Source organism: Brachyistius frenatus, unplaced genomic scaffold (assembly GCF_029030835.1).
Source record: "Brachyistius frenatus isolate BFR_SWC_R1_liver_20210118 unplaced genomic scaffold, ASM2903083v1 Contig_18, whole genome shotgun sequence".
NCBI classification, from domain to species: domain Eukaryota; kingdom Metazoa; phylum Chordata; class Actinopteri; family Embiotocidae; genus Brachyistius; species Brachyistius frenatus.
In genome coordinates, this window is record NW_027210617.1 from 3,860,001 (window position 1) to 3,879,947 (window position 19,947).

The 19,947-nt window shown below is 43.7% G+C and overlaps 2 protein-coding genes across 6 annotated transcripts in view; both read right to left on the bottom strand.

Moving 5' to 3' along the window:
• zbtb7a (zinc finger and BTB domain containing 7a) overlaps window positions 1-4,552 on the bottom strand; it is a 16,261-nt gene extending 11,709 nt beyond the window's left edge. For 3 of the 5 annotated variants that reach the window (XM_069694933.1, XM_069694931.1, XM_069694926.1), the window contains exon 1: window positions 4,369-4,552. The gene's annotated coding sequence lies outside the window, so the exon portion shown is untranslated. Of the gene's footprint in view, window positions 1-3,096; window positions 3,179-4,368 lie in introns of those variants that run through there. The other 2 variants (XM_069694932.1, XM_069694930.1) reach the window with 2 other exon arrangements.
• Window positions 4,553-7,660: 3,108 nt separating this feature from the next.
• map2k2a (mitogen-activated protein kinase kinase 2a) lies at window positions 7,661-18,100 on the bottom strand. The gene is made up of 11 exons (XM_069694934.1): window positions 17,294-18,100; window positions 16,895-17,105; window positions 15,305-15,451; window positions 15,102-15,179; window positions 14,595-14,646; window positions 12,129-12,253; window positions 11,235-11,448; window positions 10,409-10,473; window positions 10,255-10,316; window positions 9,710-9,755; window positions 7,661-9,605 (listed from the first exon to the last, which is right to left on the bottom strand). Exons 1-11 carry the CDS (start codon window positions 17,380-17,382, stop codon window positions 9,495-9,497), a joined length of 1,200 nt encoding a protein of 399 aa, XP_069551035.1. The 5' UTR covers window positions 17,383-18,100; the 3' UTR covers window positions 7,661-9,494.
• Between the last annotated feature and the right edge of the window lie 1,847 nt (window positions 18,101-19,947).

The following is a 19,947-nucleotide window of genomic DNA, read 5'->3' on the forward strand; positions in this document are numbered from 1 at the left end:
CTATAAAGCATTGTGCGGATCGTCCTATTTTTATGGTTACTCCATGCAGACAAAATCTGCTGCATTATGACATTTACATTGATAAGTAAAGTTTTAACCACAGAAAGTGTAAACGCCAGTTCTCTTTACTTTGGTGCCAGTCATTTTGTGATCCCGTGACTAATTTGCTAAAACTCATGAGGCTCATTACATGTTTTGTGACACCGGACTTTCTCAAGCTGCAGTGTAATAAAACCACATCCACAGTCTGAGTTCCTTTTAGTTTAAGCAACGTGCTCTGACACTGTGCTGCCAACCAGGAAGTGCAACAAAATCAAACACATGGCCCCAGAAACAGCACTACACCCCGACACAGCGCCGTCCGGCCGAATTCGAGCTGGCCAGCTGGTCAGTCCGCGAGCTCGATGTGCCCTAGCTGCACCACTCCGTGCATGCGCAGTCCGACGGGGAAAAGACGACTTCCTGCGAGTCTGTGGCAGGCGTGTAACAGAACCCGCTCTGTTATCAGATGACCAGCTCTCTGCTTGCTCGATCTCTCTGTCCCTACTGTCTGACCCCCTCTCCCTCTCCCTTCCTCTCATCTGTCACTCTCATCTCATCATTGCTCCATCTCCGTCTCGGACTCTGCACTGCACAGTCCACTACATCGCCCACTTCCCCTTTCCACTGCTGAGGAGGCAAAGCGGTGCGGACCCACCCACCCACCCGCCCGCGCCGTACCATCCTTCGATGCAACCCACCCATCTTCTCTCTTGTTTCATTGCAAAGCAATTCACTAAATCAACATGCAGACAGTGTCAGATTGGTCACATATCCCCTTCCAGATCAGTTGGCCTTTCTGCTTAATTAAAAGGAGCTTCTGGTCTCTGTACTACAGTGCTTAATATCAATAGAACAATAAATTATACTGTTGACAAAAGCCTACCGCCTTCAACTAATTAATTCACATCACAATATGATAAAAAAAAATCCCTCAGTTAAAATATAATCTAACTCCAAGAGTGTGAAAATTCAAGTCTCCCCACACTGAGAAACATCCCAGCCTCTTCCTCTCAAACTCTAATTTGATCAGGTTGTGTTGGCCTCTCCATAATAAATGTCCCAGAAGAGAACAGAAGAAGCCCCTTTACTCCCCCTAGACTTGAGCACAACAACAGAAATACAACAGAGAGGGGTCTGTCTGTCTAGCCAGGCTGCGGTATACTAAGCAGCTGACCAGGGGAACCAAACATTAGGGGGAAGTGAAGCTGCATTCACCGAGGAGGAGGAGGAGGCTGATGAAACAATTCAAACTGTAAATACATGTTCAAACTTGTTCAAATGCACATATATAGTCCGGCAGCACAGAAATGATGCTCTTTGGCATAAAACACAACAAAACTTCACCGTATTTGAAGATATAGGTCATTTGACCGCATAACTAAAATGTGAACAAACATAATGAGTGCTACATGTATTGTACTGTACACAGCCAACATTTCACTCTTAAATAAAGCCTCAAACTGCCACGGCGACATCACGCAACCTGTCTTCTCAGTCTGTCTGAACCTGCTGGTTTCGGGCCATAGTGGTGTAGGCACAAACATACAGGAATATCAAACTGTATTCAGCCTCACCGCCAAATTGATGGGTGGTGTCTTGGACCTGCCCACAGCCACTGAAGTCCCCTGCAATTCCCCTGGAGTCTATTGTTGGTAACACAGGCGCACACGCATGCGTGCACACAAGCACACATGAACACATACAAACACATATGGCGTCCCAGTTTAACCTCTTGCTGGAATTAACTTGAAGTAACTATACTTTTCTTCAAAAAGCGCTACCTAAGAAATAGCACAGACTGTAGCATATAGACAATATTAACTGCGACTAATATTTTTTGTGACACAGGAGAATAATAATAACAATAACAAAACAAAAAAAGAGCCATCAACCTCATGCCACCTTTTGAGAAGCATTCCAAACACTTTCCCAGCATTTGGGCGTCTTTATGTACTGCGTTATTCATGTACCCTCTCTGTGCCCACACGTTTAAAAAACGGGTTCAACGAGTATGCAAAGCCAAGAAAATATGCATCTGGTTATCGAGGAAGGCAGTCAGGGTTGCTGTGAAGTCTTTAAACCACGAGCCACATGCAAGCATTACACGGCAGGCAAGATTAGAATCTGCTTTTAACAACATGCTGGTGAGGAAGGGGGTGAGTGGGCTGGGAGAAAAAGATGTCATGAGATTGACCGTCGTGTGAGAAGCTGAGAAAAACAAGCGAGCACAGAAGTTCTCCTGGATAGTGCATAAAGTTATCAAAGCTTAAATTATATTTAATATTGCATGGACTTAGCTGAGGCATCTCACCCTACCAGTGAATTTCAGCTGTCAGGAGATGTGTCACATATTGTTCCCTTCAGCAAAAAGAGATGTCACTTACTGAGGTTTCTCAAATAAAGTATTACTCAACACCCAACCTGTACCCTGACAGCTATCAGCATGGTCGCTCTGCCACGGTCCAGCAAACATCACATGCAGTAGTTTTTGTGGAGTTACTTTAACACTCTTAAAGAAGCAGCAGTACAGGTTGTGCAACTGTCTTCATCTTTTCTCTCAACTAATAATAGCAGCGGTGCCATTTAATCACAGGAGTAGATACAAACATGAAAAGAAAAGTGTGACTTAACAGGATTAAAACAACACAATGCACAATGAGTTTAAATGGCCAGAGTTAGAAAGTCAGAGTGACGAGAATTAAAACTTCAACACAGTGGCTATTTCTCTGAGCAGCATGCTGTGCAGCACCTTACACTCAGCACTGACCTATTTGCTATTCCCTCCTTTATCTGCAAGTGGGTCAAGAACTCTGAACTCTATCAAGCCCCCTCCCTCTCACTCTCCTTTACCCAAGACATGCTATGGCATTTACTTCCTCCGTCTCTTCTCCTCTCAGTCACAGCCTAAAGACACAGTGTGTGTGTGTGTGTGTGTGTGTGTGTGTGTGTGTGTGTGTGTGTGTGTGTGTGTGTGTGTGTGTGTGTGTGTGTGTGTGTGTGTGTGTGTGTGTGTGTGTGTGTGTGTGTGTATCTGGATGTCTCTGTAGTGCTTACCAAATAGGCAGAAAATGTTTCCCGGCCCTATCTGCCTCCCCTGCCAGCCGGCCAGCTCTGCTGCCTCCGTCTCTGGGCAGGGCTAGAGCATTACCAGACAGGAAACTTGTGAGTGGCCCTAGTCATACAGGCAAGCCCTTGCCTGATCCCACACAAACAGACACCTAGCCCACCCCTCCTCCCCTCCCCTCACCCTCTCCCTCCCCTCCCCTCCCAGCCACCACCACCACACTACACCACCCTCTATTTTCAGCCCACAACTCAGCTCCGCATCCCCTCCTCTCATTGGTTTGACAGCAGCTCACTCACCACACCTCCTCGCTGGGATAGGCTGGCGGCTGTTCCCTTTCCTGGATGGCCAAGGGCAAGGCACTCTGGGATATAGAGTTCCGACACCCTGTTTGACCTGGTTTACAGCCCCCGCTGTGGACTACGAGTCCCAGCTCTCTCTCTGCCCTCACCACCCCCACTATCTCCAAGCCTGCTCTAACGTAAGCACTCAGGGCTGAATTATACACTACAGTATGTTGCTAGCAGGCTGCCAGGTATTAAAGTACAGACCAGCCATCAAACAGGGCAGAGCTTTCGTAGGAGAGAAATAAAAAAACATTTCAGCTTCAACTGATGAAACGCTGGAGTAGGATTCTTACATCAGCTCACACTCTCGTGACATTTCATACACACTTAAAACTCCTGACCTAAATTGTGACTTATTCCTATTCTAAACAGTCCAACGCCACCACAACATGCCCTGCGCGCACAGCGCACGCAACTTACCCCGCACCGGGAGTTTCAATCACCACTGTCCCGAAAAAGTTGTTGCCATTGCTTGTATCTTGTTCAATAGAATTATTTTTGGTTCCTCCTTCCCCTCGTTCAGTACCCCCCCCCCCCCTCACCCTCTCTCTCAAGAAACCCCCCTCCTCCTCCTCCTCCTCCTCTAAGTGCTTCCACCTGCCTGAAAAGTTAATGCTTTGAACACATCCTATAAACTTTATCTCAAGATTCCTCAGAGGTACAGAGCAGTACATAGGAAGTACTTTAGCAGGATTAAAAAAAAAAAAAAAAAAGAGAAAAAAAGAGGAACCTTGACTAGGGACTACTGCTGCGACCCACCTCTCCTCTCCGACCAAAACCCCCCCACCCTGCTCTCCTTTCTGGCCCCCTCCCTCATTCCTCCCTCTCCTCCTCTGCCACTGCTCCCCTCTGTTCGACAGGCCCGGGGCAGACAGAGGGGGGGCGGGGGGGGATGGCAGGGTGCCTTTAGCTCACCTGCGATGGCCGTGGTGGTGCTTGTTGTGGGTTAGCTCAGCCCTCTCCTCTCCTCCTCTCCGGAGCTCTCTCTCTCTCTCTCTCTCTCTCTCCCTCTCACTGTTGTGCAGCTTAAAGCCCCGTATGCGCTAACCAAGCAGCAGCAGATCAACTCAATTCCCTTCCTGGTTTCTGGAGGGCAAAGAGGTCCCTCCCTTTCTCTCTCTCTCTCTCTCTCTCTCTCTCTCTCTCTCTCTCACACTCTCTCTCGCTCTCTTAAAGAAACAGCATTCCCCTCAGTCTCCCATCCCTCCTCCCTCCCTCCCTCCCTCCCTCCCTCCCTCCCCCTCACCCCCCTCGCTCTGTGAAGCAAAAGTAAAGTGGAAATTTTGTATTTTATTTTTTTTTGCACTAAAAAGTGGACAGTTGTCAAGAGTCATAAACTCAATCTGAGATGACACAAATCATTAACCCGTTCCCTCCCGCATGCATTGTGGTTTCTGAGTGAAACGTCATCCAGTAGCTCCCCTCTTTGGACACTTGTACTTTAAGGTTAAGCAGGATTGTAATTCTTGTCTATTCTCACCCGCCTCATCTCTCACTACTCCTTTCCTTTTCTAAGTGAGTTGAGTCGCACCCACCCATCCTATTGCCTGAGGTCATGGTGTCCCACCCCAAAAGCAAGTCTTGGCACATTCCAGCACATACAGTAGGGGCTGCCAGCAACCCCCTCAACACACACACACTCCGGCTCAGCACAGTCTCTGTACATAATACCTGCCAAGCTCCAACAGGTGAGGCATCAGAGGAGACATTACTAAGTCGAAAAGTGTCTTACCCACTGTGGGGAATGGCAAGTTCCCATGTGTAAAATTTACAGGGCATGCACTTGATGTTGCGCCACTTTTAACCGCCCACTTGCACGCCCCCTCAGCAAATGCAATCCAGCCATTGTGCCACGGAGTTAGATGGAGCACAAGACGTATTTGGTCATTGTGTTTGAACCGTAAACCATTCCAACACACCTCCGAATGCACTTTGAGGCAACATATTCTAAAGCACAGCCATTAGAAGACATACTTAACACAATGCTGTTGTATGTAAACAGTTGTCTTTTGACGTCAGTCTCTCAGGAGCCCCACAGTGCAGCAGAGCTTTTGACACTGGCTTTGACACCGCATAGATAACCACGCAAGGGCAGTCCAGGTGCTGTTTGGCAGGGAGAGGCAGTGACGCAGCGTCTGCCTAGAGGGCGCTGTTCAGCACCGTCTCCGAGCGCAGGGGAGTCGCAGCTTTGAAACTTCCGACAAACACATGAATTGCAGCACGGGGACGTTTGATGTCACCACTCGCTATAATTTGCAAAGCTTAAGTGAAGAGGACGCAGGCAGATAAGTTGTGGCCTAAGTGAAATGAAAACGGCAGGATACACATGTTCACAGAAATACCTAACATTTACACAAGATGCCTTCTATTCAGTTTTGCCCGAATTACCCACAGTCCAAAGGAGATGTTCTCAGCCCGTGGCAGTCTGAGATGATGTCAGACATTTTTTTATGGCAATGTCGCCTTTCAGTCCAATATAAACTGGTCCTCTCCCGCGCCAAACACCCCACATGAGATCTGCATTTGTCATTACTGTCTGAATGATGTTTTTGATTAAATCTAGCCAAAAAAAAGAAAAAAGGAGGCAGTTACCAAGAATCTTTGCGTGCAGATTGCCACATGGCATCCTAACCAAAGGCCGATATATTTATTAAAAGTGTAAAAATGTGCCTGTGGGCCTACTTTTTTTTTTTTTTTTTCCCCCATGCCGTTTGGTAGTAACAGGGGCTGCGATCAGTAGGCTGTCCCAAGTGTTGACATAATTCTCATTTCATTAGCAGGTTGTAATGTTGAGTTTAAAGTTCACGACCACCACGAAACCAGGACAGACTGCTGGGTTTGTAAACCCACCGTCGACCCAGTCCCCAAAGTCCAACACCAACGGAACAAAAGTGAGTAGCACCTTTCTTCACTGAGCTTCTTACATTTTTTTTTCTTTATTTTTCTTTCTTATTTAAAAAAAAAAAAAAAAAAGCCACCTGTATTTTTGATGACAGATTTGATCCTCTTGGTCATGGGTGACAACCGGTCTGTCACATCTGCGGGGACATGTTCTCGCCTTTCTCAACACATGATTCTCACTTGAAAATACAGCAGAAAGGTTGTAAAGATCACGGTCCGGTCAGGAGAAATGCCCAACCCTTGGCACGGTTTGCCCTTTATTTTCCCTCCTCAAAAAAAAAAAAAACAACTCGTGCGACTCTCGCAAACACATTTTGGTGACGGCTTACCAATAATGATCAGCCTTCTGTGAATGCATTTTGTTAAAATTGTATCTGGTTTCAGATTTGTTTCGGGCGATAACTGACTTTGTGGAGCCATGCTGCATTAGACATGACGCAGGCCAAAAATTGAGGAAGCTGTGGCGTTTTTTTTTTTTTTTTTTTTGGGGGGGGGGGCTCTTTTATAACCTTGCCCAAACAGTTAGCCATCACTGCGCGTGTGTAGGCTACTAACTCTTCCGTCAGCGGTCAGAAGTGAACTTACTTTTCCTGCGGCGGTCACGGTTGCGTCACGGCGGTCACGGTTGCGTCACGGTTGAGCGTCGGGTCCATATGTTCAATGTAGCTTAGCATCTCATCACCGCTCACTGCTGAACGGAGATGGCGCTAAAGTAAAAACCAATTAAGAAAACAAAAAAACCAACAAAAAAAAAGTATGATAAGAAGTATTAAGATGACAATGTTGTATTTTAAGGTAAATAAATGATACCAAAACAAAGTTTAATAATTAATTCACATTTTCAGATTTGATTTACTCTGTTCATGGTGTAATTTCATTTTCTCAACATCTGATTTCCCACATTGTCTGAATTCTATTAAAGCCATGAATATTCTCAGGAATAAAAAGTGGGAAGATGGCAATGCTGGATATTCTTTGATTTGGATCACATATTGGCCAACAACATTAAATAATTGAATCTGAAAATACTGGAATAACCCCACACACTACTCACCATGTGTGGTTTACTGTGAACTCCCCTGCAAGAATGGCTACCAACCCCATATTGAGTAAAATGAGAGGATCTCTGACTTAAAATGTTATCAATGATTGCTCCAGTCCTGACAACGATATCAGTTGATCATAATCACAAATGACTAAATGAATTCAACTGTAGTTCAATTTCTGTTAATTGTGGACTCTATTATACACATTCATAATATGAGTAACAAAGTGTTGCCATAAACGGAAAAAAACCAACTTGAAGTACATTCACAAATAAGTTTTATTTTGATCTTTTTTTTTTTTTTACATTATAACCATATCCAACACATTTTTTTTTTTATATTATAATAAAATGACTCTTCTCCTTGTCATTTACATAAATCAAAAATTTGTATATTAAGACTGCAAAATAGTACTCCGGTAACTTCTGTATATAGCTTTGTACACATACAAGTGACGACGCACCCTTTTTGCTCTTCAGGGGGGATGGAGGGGAGGGGGAGATAAGAAAGGGCAGCCATAAGCAGAGAGAATACAAGAGCTCTAGCAAAAAGGCAGGCTAGCATGTAACACCACCATGTGACCAACACTGACCTGGGTTAAAATGTTCAGTCCGACCTTTTGTGCAACTCGAGAGGTCTGAAGTTCCACTTGAAGTCAATTTGTACTTGTACCAAAATTAATTGGGTTAAATCACAAGGAAAAGCGTTTCAACAGTATTTCAACCCAAGTCTTTTCCAAAAGCAAGCTTTTTAGATCGGTTGTGTCCCGAGACAAAGCTTGGAGCGCCACGTATAGCAGTACAGTGAAAACAGAACCAAATACACCTCGGGGGGGGAGGGGGTGGGGGTACAGACCAACAACGGAGAGAAAACAAAACAAAAAAGTCAAATCAGTCAACGTGATTGAAATTTCATATCAACATTGCAGAGATTCAGGCTTTTGATAAAAACACCGGTTAATCATCCCCATCATCATCTTGGGAAATAAAATACACATACAGTATTAGAAAGATAATAAACCATGCTATAGCATCCCATGAATACAATTTGATCATTGTTTTCTCAATGTCAGTAAAGACATTCTGGCATATATCAGGCCTCCACAGCATACGCCTCCTCCCATGTGAGACATACAGTGCGGGCTGTGAATTGAAATGTATGTTGAGGAAACAATGTCAACACAATCAGTGTGTTGATCACCCGAATGCAAAATTAGAACATTCAAAGTACACGGATATACTGCTCATTAATGTGCATACAAAAAGAAATGATCAGCAAATGGAAAAACTTTAGTAGTCATGAGTACCCTCTTTGGTTTGTGACATTGTTCACAAAGTGATCGCTCATTTGCCAAAAAGTGAAAATGCCTCCTTACAAGTCCGTTTGTCCTGTGCTCAACTCACAAATATGATTACTGTATTGGAGATAATTGCAACATCTCTGCAAAAGAATGTTTTGCATTTCCAAGTCTGACAAAATTATTTTAAATCAAATTATCTGCAGTCACCTTCAATAAAACCAATTTAAAGAGCATGCAAGTAGATAATATGTTTGGATTTCTGTGTCACTTTCAGCCCGACAAATCTCTACAGCAGGTTATTTATTAAAATACAGTCCCACAAGCCATCAACTGTCGCCATAGAAAAGATTAATACAGAATATTCAAGAATACAAAAGAAGTTTGTCAATGCAAATTCAGCTGACGCATCGGCAGCCCTTCAGTGCTTTACATCCTCTGCAGTAGCAGTGTGGAAATGTGAGCTGTGGCTGCTCTTGACACTCATGGTGAAGCTGTGGTCTTACAGTACAATGACTCAATGGGCCCTGCTGCTGGTGAAGAAATAAATGAGAAGGGGAAGCCAAACCTCTTTAACCCAAGATGAAAAAACACAAAGTGCCAATAGGTGTGATGGCTTGTGTATGCACAGTATATGTATGTGTATGCAGAGAGACCCAGAGATGTGTCAGGGCAGTGTGAGTGTGTGAGAGAGAGAGAGAGAGAGAGAGAGAGAGAGAGTGTGTGTGTGTGTGTGTGTGTGGCGGGGGGTGGAGTGGAGTGGGGTGTGTGTGGGAGGGGGAGGGGGGAGGGTCTGATCACTCAGTGCCGCGGGTGGGAGTGCTAGGCTGGTTCAGACCCATGGTTTTGCACAACCAGCCGGCAAAGTCCACTTCCTCCACTTCTGATCGCTTGATGAATGTGTGACTCTGAAGAAAACCAAAAAAGGAAACTTGTGTTGGTACTGGCAGCATTATCACCAACCCGGTATTCAAACTATCAGACAAAATAACAATGAAGTTTTGTTACCCACCATCAGCATCTTCAGATCTGCCCTCTCAGCTGGGTTTTTAATCAAACTGCAGACACAAACGACACCAAAAAGGTTCATTAAACGTCACTGCTTCTCTTATGAAAACTCACCTCCACTCAAAAATGTATTTAGCTCATTGTTATTTCACTTAGAAGTTTTGGCCATCACGGTGCAGTATGATGCATCGGCAGAGTTTGACGCTGAATAACATTTCTGAGCTCATCGTGACCGAGTTTTAACATGTGCAGGTACAAGATGATTTGGAAGTTGGAAACTTACACAAATGTGATGTGGACATTTCAAACATCTCATTTAACTGTTAAATAAGATTCATAATTTCAAACTCTTCAATGGCAGAGAGGAGGAAATGTCATTTTGAACTTATGTTCATTACGTTTAAGGTTCAAGTTGTACTTTATAATTTCTCAATTCTAAATATTCTGCGTGCATATTTCCTTTTTGCTTAAGAGACTTAAGGTTAGATCAGAGATCTTCACTTTTTTTTCTTTTTTTTTGGTAGTACAAATACCGTTTCAATTACTCACCATTTTGTCACAAAGTCCTGGAAGTCGCTGGTGAAGACACCAAGTGGGAGTTTAGGGGGAGGCTGAAGAGGAATGAAATATAAAAGGATTATAAGTAGGATCATTATAAGACTGAGTATGTGTTCATTTTGTGCAAATTAGTTACATATCAGACCTCATTCACAATGTAGTCCAAAAGTTCAAAGATGGCCATGGCAGGTCGACTGTCCATCCCATGTCCTGTAAAAAAACGTTTTATGTGTAACAACTGAATTCAGATCTTAAGCCATCTTTTAAAAAAAATAAAAAAATAAAAAAAATTATTCGATTATTATTGAAAAGTTTCTATTTAGAAAACATGAATGTAAAAAGGTTGTTCCTGCGCAGTCTGTGCAAATCTGAAGCTGTATTCCAAATGACATACTTCCTGTACTACTCTCACAAATAGTGCTCTTCCATGTTAGGACTCTTGTGTAGAGCAGGGATTTTGACAGAGTAATGTTGTTTCAATCCGCACGCTGCTGTTCTGCACCGACTGGAGGTGACCTCAGCGTGGGAACACATCGCCCTCCAAAATATCTGCAGCTTTAATTATTTTACCCAGAATGAACTCGCCATGTTTTTGTGCCTTCTGTTTAACACACTCAATAAACACACTGATTCTTCTGTCCCGCAGCAGCAGTGAAAAAGGAACACGCGAGTGTTCAGGAACAGCTGCTGCTTCCGCAAACCTTTTAATTTGAAAATTCTTTACACCGGTGGGCCCCGCCCACTTACTCAACGTAGCCGAGATGGCGACCGTTTAGGGTGGAAAGTGTTCCAAACTTCTTTTTGGGGGCGTTTTACGTGCGTCATCCTGGTACTTGCAGTACACCGCTTGTTTCTGTACTTGACAGCGTGAACGCACTTATGCGCTCAAAGTAACGAGTGTTCGCACGCAAGTACGTCATTTGGAACACAGCATCTACGTACGTGTTTGGAAATGTTTTTGCCTTTCTTACCGCTCACGGGCCTGCCTGGTGGTCTAGGCCTCTGCATGTTGGTGTGAAGCTCTCCCTCGGCTCCGTCCATAACGGCCCGTCCGAAGATGGCCTCCAGCTCTTTGGCGTCTGGTGGGGGGATGGGGTAGCGGCCGATAGCCAGCTCCACCAGGGACAAACCCATGCTCCAAACGTCAGACTGGACAGAGTAGTGAGTGCCCTGCAGTCTCTCCGGCTGTTGAGAAACACACAAACTACGTCACAACGGAGCAGGTAGAGCCAAGATGCCAGGCAGGAGAGAGGGTTGGGCAGGGGGAGGCTCAGGAAGTGGAGGAGTGGGGAGAGGAGAGGGGAGGGAGGGGGCGGGGGAAGGGGGGGTAATGGCAAGGAGAGGTGGGGTGTGGTTAGGGCAAGAGGACAGAGGATGGGAGGGTTTGGCAGGAGCAGCTTTGGTCTGTTTTAGTTAGAGGGGTGAGCAAGGACAGGTGTGCGTGTGTGTGTGTGTGTGTGTGTGTGTGTGTGTGTGTGTGTGTGTGTGTGTGTGTGTGCGCGCGCGTGCGTGTTGGAAATCACAGTCAGAGCGCAAGAGTCTCCACTCCAGCGGTGCATCGTGGGTGAAAGACGGGAATAAGATGGGACGGACGAGGAGTTTTTGGCACTGCAGCCACCAGGTGTCTTAAGAACGAAGGGAAAGAAGGACGAGACAGAGCGAGCACAGTCGCCTACCTCACTGCCAAAGAGCCCTTTCCTGGGCACAGCCCTCGGTTCTTGGCAGGGGAGGCAGGGAGGGCCAGAGGAAAGGAAAGCGGAGGGCGGGACCGGTGAACAAGAGCCATGTGAGAAAAGTGGAGGGGGAAAGTGGGGATAGGGCCAGAGGAAAAGGGGTGGGGGCGCAGGCGTGCAGAGCTGACTCACCGACATGTAGGAGCGCGTTCCAACAAAGGAGTTGGCCATGGAATCTATGAGCTGGCCGCTCACACCGAAGTCGCACAGTTTGATCTCCCCACGAGAGTTGACCAGGATGTTGGAGGGCTTGACGTCTATATGGAAGAGGCGGTGTGGACAAACAAACAAAATGTACATTACATTTTCAGAGACGCTCCTCTGCACGGTGCCTCACCAGTCATCCACACTCAACACCTACTAATGAAAATTTGTGCTACACAATTTTCACTGTCGAGAGAAAGTACTGCTCGCAATAACACATTTAAACTCAAGAAGACGCAACGACGGATGCTGCTACTCTGTTGTCCTAATATACAGTACAGTGAAAACTTTTAGCCATTGAAAGTGAGGGTGTTTTCAAAATTAATGCCATGAATAGTTTTTAAATCAATTAACTTCCTACAAAGTGCAGCACAGAAGAAAAAAAACCAACAACGTTTATTTAGGAGAACTGGTGCCATTTTAAACATGCACAGTTAAGGTATGTAGCGGATAGGTTGCACCAAACATCTTGGGGAACTTGCCACAGGTCCACTGTGGATTTGTCTGTCTCTGTGTCTGTGTCTTTTGTCTCCGCATGTAATGCCAGACTGACTCCACTGATGTTGAGATCAGGATTATGAAGAGGCCGTCTCATCTTTCGCAGGGCTCCTTGCTCTTGCTCAATACACTTCTATATCACTGGCTGTTTGGGCTTGTTGTTACGCTACGGAATGAATTATGGCCCGATCAGATGGCCCCCTGTTCTACTGATCCTACAGTGTGATGACCAAGAACCCAAACAACTGAAGTGCCTAAACTCTTTGCAGAGCACTGTATAGTTGGGTTTGTGTATCCATGTATATGTAGGGCCGTGAATGTACTGTACGCATGAGGAGGTCTGCATTGGAGTTTTCATGTAAAATAAGAACACCTGCAGTGGAGTTGTCTGATGGACAGCGAACATCTCGCACACAGAAAAAAAATACACATAGAAATATTTAGAGTGGGACTTCAGTCGACCCTGAGGGTGACATGCACAGCATCCCCCCCCCACCCCCTCTCACTCCCCAGCTCTTGCCGAGCCCCTGATCTGAACGAGCCTCGTCCTCCGCATATTCAATTCACCACTGAAAAACATCCTGCGAAATAATGGTGCGCGACAGAGCCCTGCAATCTGTCCTCTGCGGTGTGTGACCCCCTCCCACCAACCAAGGACATGCGAGGAGTGACTGAAGCCGAGACGGCAGGAAAGAGCGGGAGACCGATGGAGGGAGACGCGGTGGGAGGGGTCAGCAGGGCGCGGCTGCTCTATAATCACATCTGAGAGGCTGTAATTACCGCCTGAGCTCACAGACAACTCCGTCCTCGAGTACCACCGACCCTGCAGTACTCTGAAACTTCGCTGCCCTGCACCAGACACGTCTGACCGCTCCCTTCACCGGGACCTTATCACAACAGCACACCCATGATCCCTCACTTTGCTGCGATGTGAAAAACCCGTCGTGGACTTTTGCGACGGTGTGACTTGTGATTTTGTTTCAATGCAAAAAGATAATGGTTTTCATTTGTTTCATGTTGCAAATTTCTATGATCAGGAACTCGTGACATTTCCGAATAATAGTCTGCTTTGTGGCGAGCGTGCTAAAGCTCTTAAGAAGTTGATGCAATGCATATGGAGGAAAAAGCATGAAGACAATTAATAACAAAAATTTGAAATGAAGAATTACAATGACTACTGGAGCCGGTCTAGTTAGTGTGGCGCATTTCAAGTGGTTACACACACACAGAAGAATGTTTTTTTGGGGAATAGCAGTCATACCTATAATAAATGCTTTGTGTTTGTGTGTGTGTGTGTGTGTGTGTGTGTCTGTTTCAGAACAGCACAGATAATGTCAGTGGAGAAAAAAAAAAAGAGGATAATCCTGCATTTGTTTTTATTTTTAAATATGATGTCTAATGCACGGCCTGATTTTCTGCTGGCCGTCTCACCGGCATCAGAAAATGTATCCACCATTAATACAGAAGGGATGGGAATCATTATGTTACCCACCACAAATGTCCACGAAACAATCTACGTTTTACTATTGCTAAATGGGGACTAAATATGGTTTTAGATGGACTCCAAATGCTATTTTATGGCAGTTTTGTCTTCTCACTCAGATTATGTGGAGTCACAGGGCTCTAATGATGAATACAGCACCCTGGTATCTGTTTTATTAAAGCTTTTCTCATGATATTATAAAGTCCCTTTACAACATGAATGTATAAAAGCAGTAAACTGTTCACCACAATGACCACATCCAGCCTGGTTGTACCATCATTACCAAATAATGCTGTTAGCGACTCAGCAGTTTTATAAACTCTAAATTTCTTGAACTACAAGTGATTGAAAATTGCACAACGGATTCTGAGGGCAATGTGATTTATTGAGACGAGAGGACGCTGTTACTGTACCTCTGTGCATGATCTGGTGCTTCTCCCGCAGATAGGCCAATCCTCTCAACACCTGTAAACAGGAGAGCAAAGCATTCAAAACAAGCACACAGAGGGAAAGGTCTCAGACAAGAGTGAATATATACACAAATATAACCACAGGATTCCCCTCGTGTAGGTAATGACTAGAAACAAAAATAATAACAATAACATTATTGTGGGAATTCCATTCTTACACTGTTAAACTCTCAGCTCGATGCTGGAGTTTCAGTTGAGTAAGCTACAGTAGGCCCCACTGTTTGTGACTGATGCATGACTAGACAACACACAGCTTGTTAAGCAACACACACCCACAGTGAGCAATAAGAATATTTGCATCACTGCCAAGTTAAAAAAAACAAAAAACAAAAAAAAACTGACAACCATGATTTGATATGCTGCTGGTCACATAACGGAGAAATTAAGAAGAAAAAAAGAAAAAAAAGGGCAAAAACTACATTTATAGTGCAACATAAATAGTGTACATACAGCTATGCTAACTTTTCCCAGGATTTCTTCCGGGATTCTTCTGGCTTCCTTTAGGACCTGGTCCAAAGATCCACCATCCTGTAGAGACAAAAACCGGCCATATTAGGATTGACATAAAAGCTAATTTATTAGATAAGACACTTGTTTCCAGCCACATCAGTTCTGTGGATAAGAGACTCCGCTAACAGTCTTTTGTTTCTCACCATGTGCTCCATACAGATGCTGATCTCCCCGTCGCTGTAAAAAGCCCCATAGAAGCCAACAATGTAGGGCGAGTTGCATTCGTGCAGCACCTGCAGCTCTCTGATAATCTGGTTTCTGATGGCAGGCTTGATTTCCAGGTGGATCAGCTGAGGAGGGAAAAGGTGAAACCGTGAACCGGTTTTGACAAAGATTAATGCAACAGATGCAGTGACATAATTTATTGATCTCCTTATATGTTATCTTAGCAATCTCAACACACACTGGTAAATATGTATTCGTGCAGTGTCGCATTACAATGATTTAAAAAAAAAAAAAGCTCCAACATTTTTTAAATTGTTTCATGTAATTTACAGAACTTTTAGTGAAAATTCAACTGGCATGTGGACACACACACACACACACACACACACACACACACACACACACACACACACACACACACACACACACACACACACACACACAGACACACACGCACAAGTTGCTGCAGTGTCACATAAGATGTGAAATGAAAACAGGGAAAAACAGATTATTAAACCAAAGTTGAATAACACAATACTTGGCCATTTTTAAGTGCCCAACAGATTCTGAATTTTGGCGGCAACTCCATATGTGCAGGACGTCCTTCCTGCCAGTTGCCATCAGACTGTTGTTGTTTCTATATTTATATTTCTAAGTGTACATTCAGGGATGTGTGTGTATATGTTTTTATATTTTCCATGTATATACTTTGTTTTAATTCTATATCTTTAAAGATTTGCAAATCACATTGCTCACTGTATTATATATTATTATAAGTACAATTTTTAGGACTTTAATCAACATTTTTGCCACTTAGTAAATGTATTTTCAGCTTTTTGTGCTTGGTTTTAAATGCATATGTTTGATGTTGGTGTCTCTTGTGGTCGTGTTTGTAGCTGCCGTATCAAAGGCATTTCCCGTTAGGATGATTAACATTTATCTATAGTCAACATAAAAAAATATTTTTTGGGCAAATATTATCTTTTAAACTAAACATGAAGAAAAACAATACTTCTGACAAGGACCCTTTTTGTTCTTTTTTTAAAAAAAAAAAAAAAAAAAAAAGAAGCTAAAATGGGTACTGACTTAACTACGTAATTTGTCTTATCACAGTACGTGTGGTTGAGGCACTGATACCAAATTACTTCAGACATATCTTTGTCATTTCCTCATTGCAATTTCCACGTACTTATGACAAATGTGCCTCTAATCATTGGCAGAATATAGTATTCTCCTTTTCCTTCTGATGGTGGACTCATCAAACCACTTCTCTCACATTTTTTAAGGCTCAACTCTCTAAACTCCACAGTGCTGCCATCAGCCCAAAATGAGGACATAAACACACCTTGTTTCCCCCCCAAGTATACTTCACAAAAATGATCACAGCTGAGAGGGAAGAATAACTCCCCATGTACATTTTTCCTGTACTTGTGGAGAGCACTGATGAGGCTATGCGTTATTGTTGTCAAATCACGGGACAGTGAGCGGTGCCCACGTGCACGCAGCTCCCTCCCTACTGTCACGCTTCACCTGCAGCAAATCATTTTTAACAAAACGGTAATGTTCACCTTCCGAGCCATGACCAGACCCGAGGGTTTGTGGCGGACCTTGTTGACCACTCCTCCGTTTCCGGCACCCAACTCACATATGGGATCAAAATCCTCATCCTTCAGCTCCCCGACCTGAGCTTTCTGGGTGAGGAAGGCTTCCAGTCGTTTCCTCTGCTGTTCGTCCAGATCGAGCTCACCGAGCTTCTTCTGCAAGGCCTCGAGGTTGGCTCTGTGGAGGAAGACACAGGTGATTTGACCAGGAGTTTATACGAATGTCTAAGACGGGGGACATTTAACGGTCCTCAAACTGGTGGTGGTGGTGGTGGTGGTGGTGCAAAGATTCAACCTTAAGCAGTGCCAGTATACAGTGACAATTCACAACAATGACTATGATCTCATGTTGGGGGTGCTACTTACTCAGATGCAGCATCAATGGTGTTGGAGGTGGCCTGTCCCTCCCCGATGGGCGTAATGTTCAGGGGAACGGGTCTCCTCTTGGGAGCCATTTCAACAACAGCCCTGAACTACTTTCTCAAATGAAGCACTAACCTGCAAGTGAGCTGATCAGCTGCCGATATGATCGTTTCCTCGTTTCAAAGTCAAGTGTGAAAAAAAAAAAAAAAAAAGAAAAAAAAAGCAACAGGATCAGCTCGTAACTTGGCGAGCTAACGTTAGCAAAGTTCAGTACACTGTCGGTATCATGTCACTCAGCTAAATTGGTAAAAAAAAACCAACACCAAAAACCCCCCCCCCGTCTCATGCCGACATGCTCTTTAAAAGTCAGATAGTGTTGTTTCCCCGGTGCAGCTACAGAACTTGGAGTAAACACATTTCTCGTGTTACGTTTCTTCTGGTTTGGTGTCTACCTGCTGCTACTAGCCATTAGCCACCTAGCCGCTACTAGCTAGCTCCTGGAGAAAAAGAAACCCCGTGTCCGTCAGTCTGTCTGTCTGTCTGTCAGTCCTGGCGCGTGCGGCCCGCTCGCTTTTTCCGCGTCCACGAGACCTCTGTCCCGCCTCGGTTTTTGTTGTTGTTGTTTGTTTTGTTTTTACCGGCCGGCTCCCTTCAGCTGCGTCCGAGCAACGAGTCCCTCCGTGCTTCCAGCTCCGGGTTGTGTGTGTTGGGGGGCCGAGAAGGGCTCCGACTGGTGGCGCTTCAATACAGGAAGCAGCAGCTGCCTGCAGCGTCAGACCTGTGACACCCACAGGGAGAGCCCTGCAGAAAGAGCGCGAGACTGCCTGACAAGTTGATACGAGATATGTTAAAAAAAATTAATTAATTAATTAATTAATTAAAAAAAAAAAAAAAAATCTCACGGGGGACGTGCGACATATGCGGTTTAGTGATAACACCTCCGGGTGTGCTGTTTTTTTTTTTTTTTAATGAGGTTTGTATCTTCTCCGCCGTTTATAGCAGCTTTCTTATGTGTTTGATGGCAGTCGGTAAACACGCAGCAAAAGTGCATTACTGCCACCCACTGGCGACAAGAGGCAAATAAAGATTTACGTTAGAGTTTATAGTTGAAGAAAAAAAAACATATATATATGCCCCCTTAACCCTCCTGTTATGTTCACCTGTAAGGAACAGCAATATTGTTCCCGGGTCAAACCGACATGATTTTTTTTTTTGCCAAAAAAATGATATCAATTTAATTCATATTTAGCGTAATTATGTTTTTCACCTCAAACAGATGATGTATTAAATAAAAACATTTTTAACCCGTTTTTTTTTTTTTTTTTACATTGGCATTTATTTTCTTTATCTTATCGAGACTTTTTTTTTCTGTATTTTTAATGACCTGCAACATAACAGGAATGATTGACTGAAACAACTTTTGCATTTAATGATTTAAAATTGTGTTTGAGGTTTGAAAGCAATATTGTTATGGTAGGTCTGTTTTCTCATAAAATCAGATTTGCAGATGTATCAAAATAAAAACCTGTGGAAATGCTTTTAAACAGGTGATTACATTTGTTTGATATACTGTGTACCCTCCTGTATATATCTTTTAATAGGTACAGGAATCTGTCAAAATCTAAAAATATCAAACTGTCTGATCCTTTTTTTGTCTTTCTATTTAAACATTTCTATGCTGCCATCATAGACAGATTTTGGCTGGATAAATGATGAATGTGACTAGAAAAAAAACCATCCGTTACTAAATTTTCTGACAGAACTCTTGACCAGCTATGAAATCCCAGTGACGATATTGTCAGTAAATCTGCAATGTCACTATAGCAGCATACAGCATCAACCTTACACCATCTTTATTCAGCGGTAATTCATGCTGAGAAAAAACAAAGTAAAAAAACAAGTTTTTTTTTTTTACCCAAACCACACACCTTTGTAGATCCACAAGTCTGTGACCTACAACACCTAAACTAAGCTTCCTCACATGTTTATATTTTTGTTGATTAAAAGACAGAAAAAGCCAATTTTCCTTGTGGTGGTGTTGAACTATATCACTTTCATCTATGGGCAGTTTCTAAGAGGATCAAATGTTTGCATATGTAAACAAAAACAACAAAAAAAAGCCAACAATTTCAGTGCCGGGCATATACAGTACGTATATCAACATGTGACAGTAAGAATAGCACAGGTGTAAATAACCGTCTCTGTACAGGGACTCATGATTAGAGGCATTATTAACGTTACGGTTTGACACCTGTGTAAATTCTGTAATTACAAATCCAAAACTTCAGCTTTGAAAAAGTCTATTGAAGCTGTTGCAGTATTTACTCGATATCAGCTTCTCAGATATGTTGCCACACCTCAAATAAAGTAAAATCTACAAAATGAAGACTAACTTGAAAACACTTATTGTCCACCCAACCAGAAAGAAACTCAGCAGAGTATTTAATGAAACACTGTAGAATGACACGATATATTTAATTAGAGTTAGGTTTTTCTTTAGGATTATTTTGTCAACTTTGAACGGGCACACAGGAAACAAGCGAGAAAGGGGATAACGTGAATAAAATGTCCGTAGCCAGAGTCAAACCATAGCAGTTATGCGAGTAACGGTAGTGTTTTTTTTTTTTTCACAAACTATTTTAATAAGTATCTGTGCA

Bases quoted from the DNA above. Each gene is read 5' to 3' on its own strand.
- map2k2a (XM_069694934.1), bottom strand. From the start codon at position 17,382: ATGGCTCCCAAGAGGAGACCCGTTCCCCTGAACATTACGCCCATCGGG. The intron at 14,647-15,101 runs GTATGTACACTA...TCCTGTTTACAG, and splicing joins TGGGAAAAGTTAGCATAGCT to GTGTTGAGAGGATTGGCCTA. The intron at 12,254-14,594 runs GTACAGTAACAG...TCTTCCATATAG, and splicing joins GCACCAGATCATGCACAGAG to ACGTCAAGCCCTCCAACATC.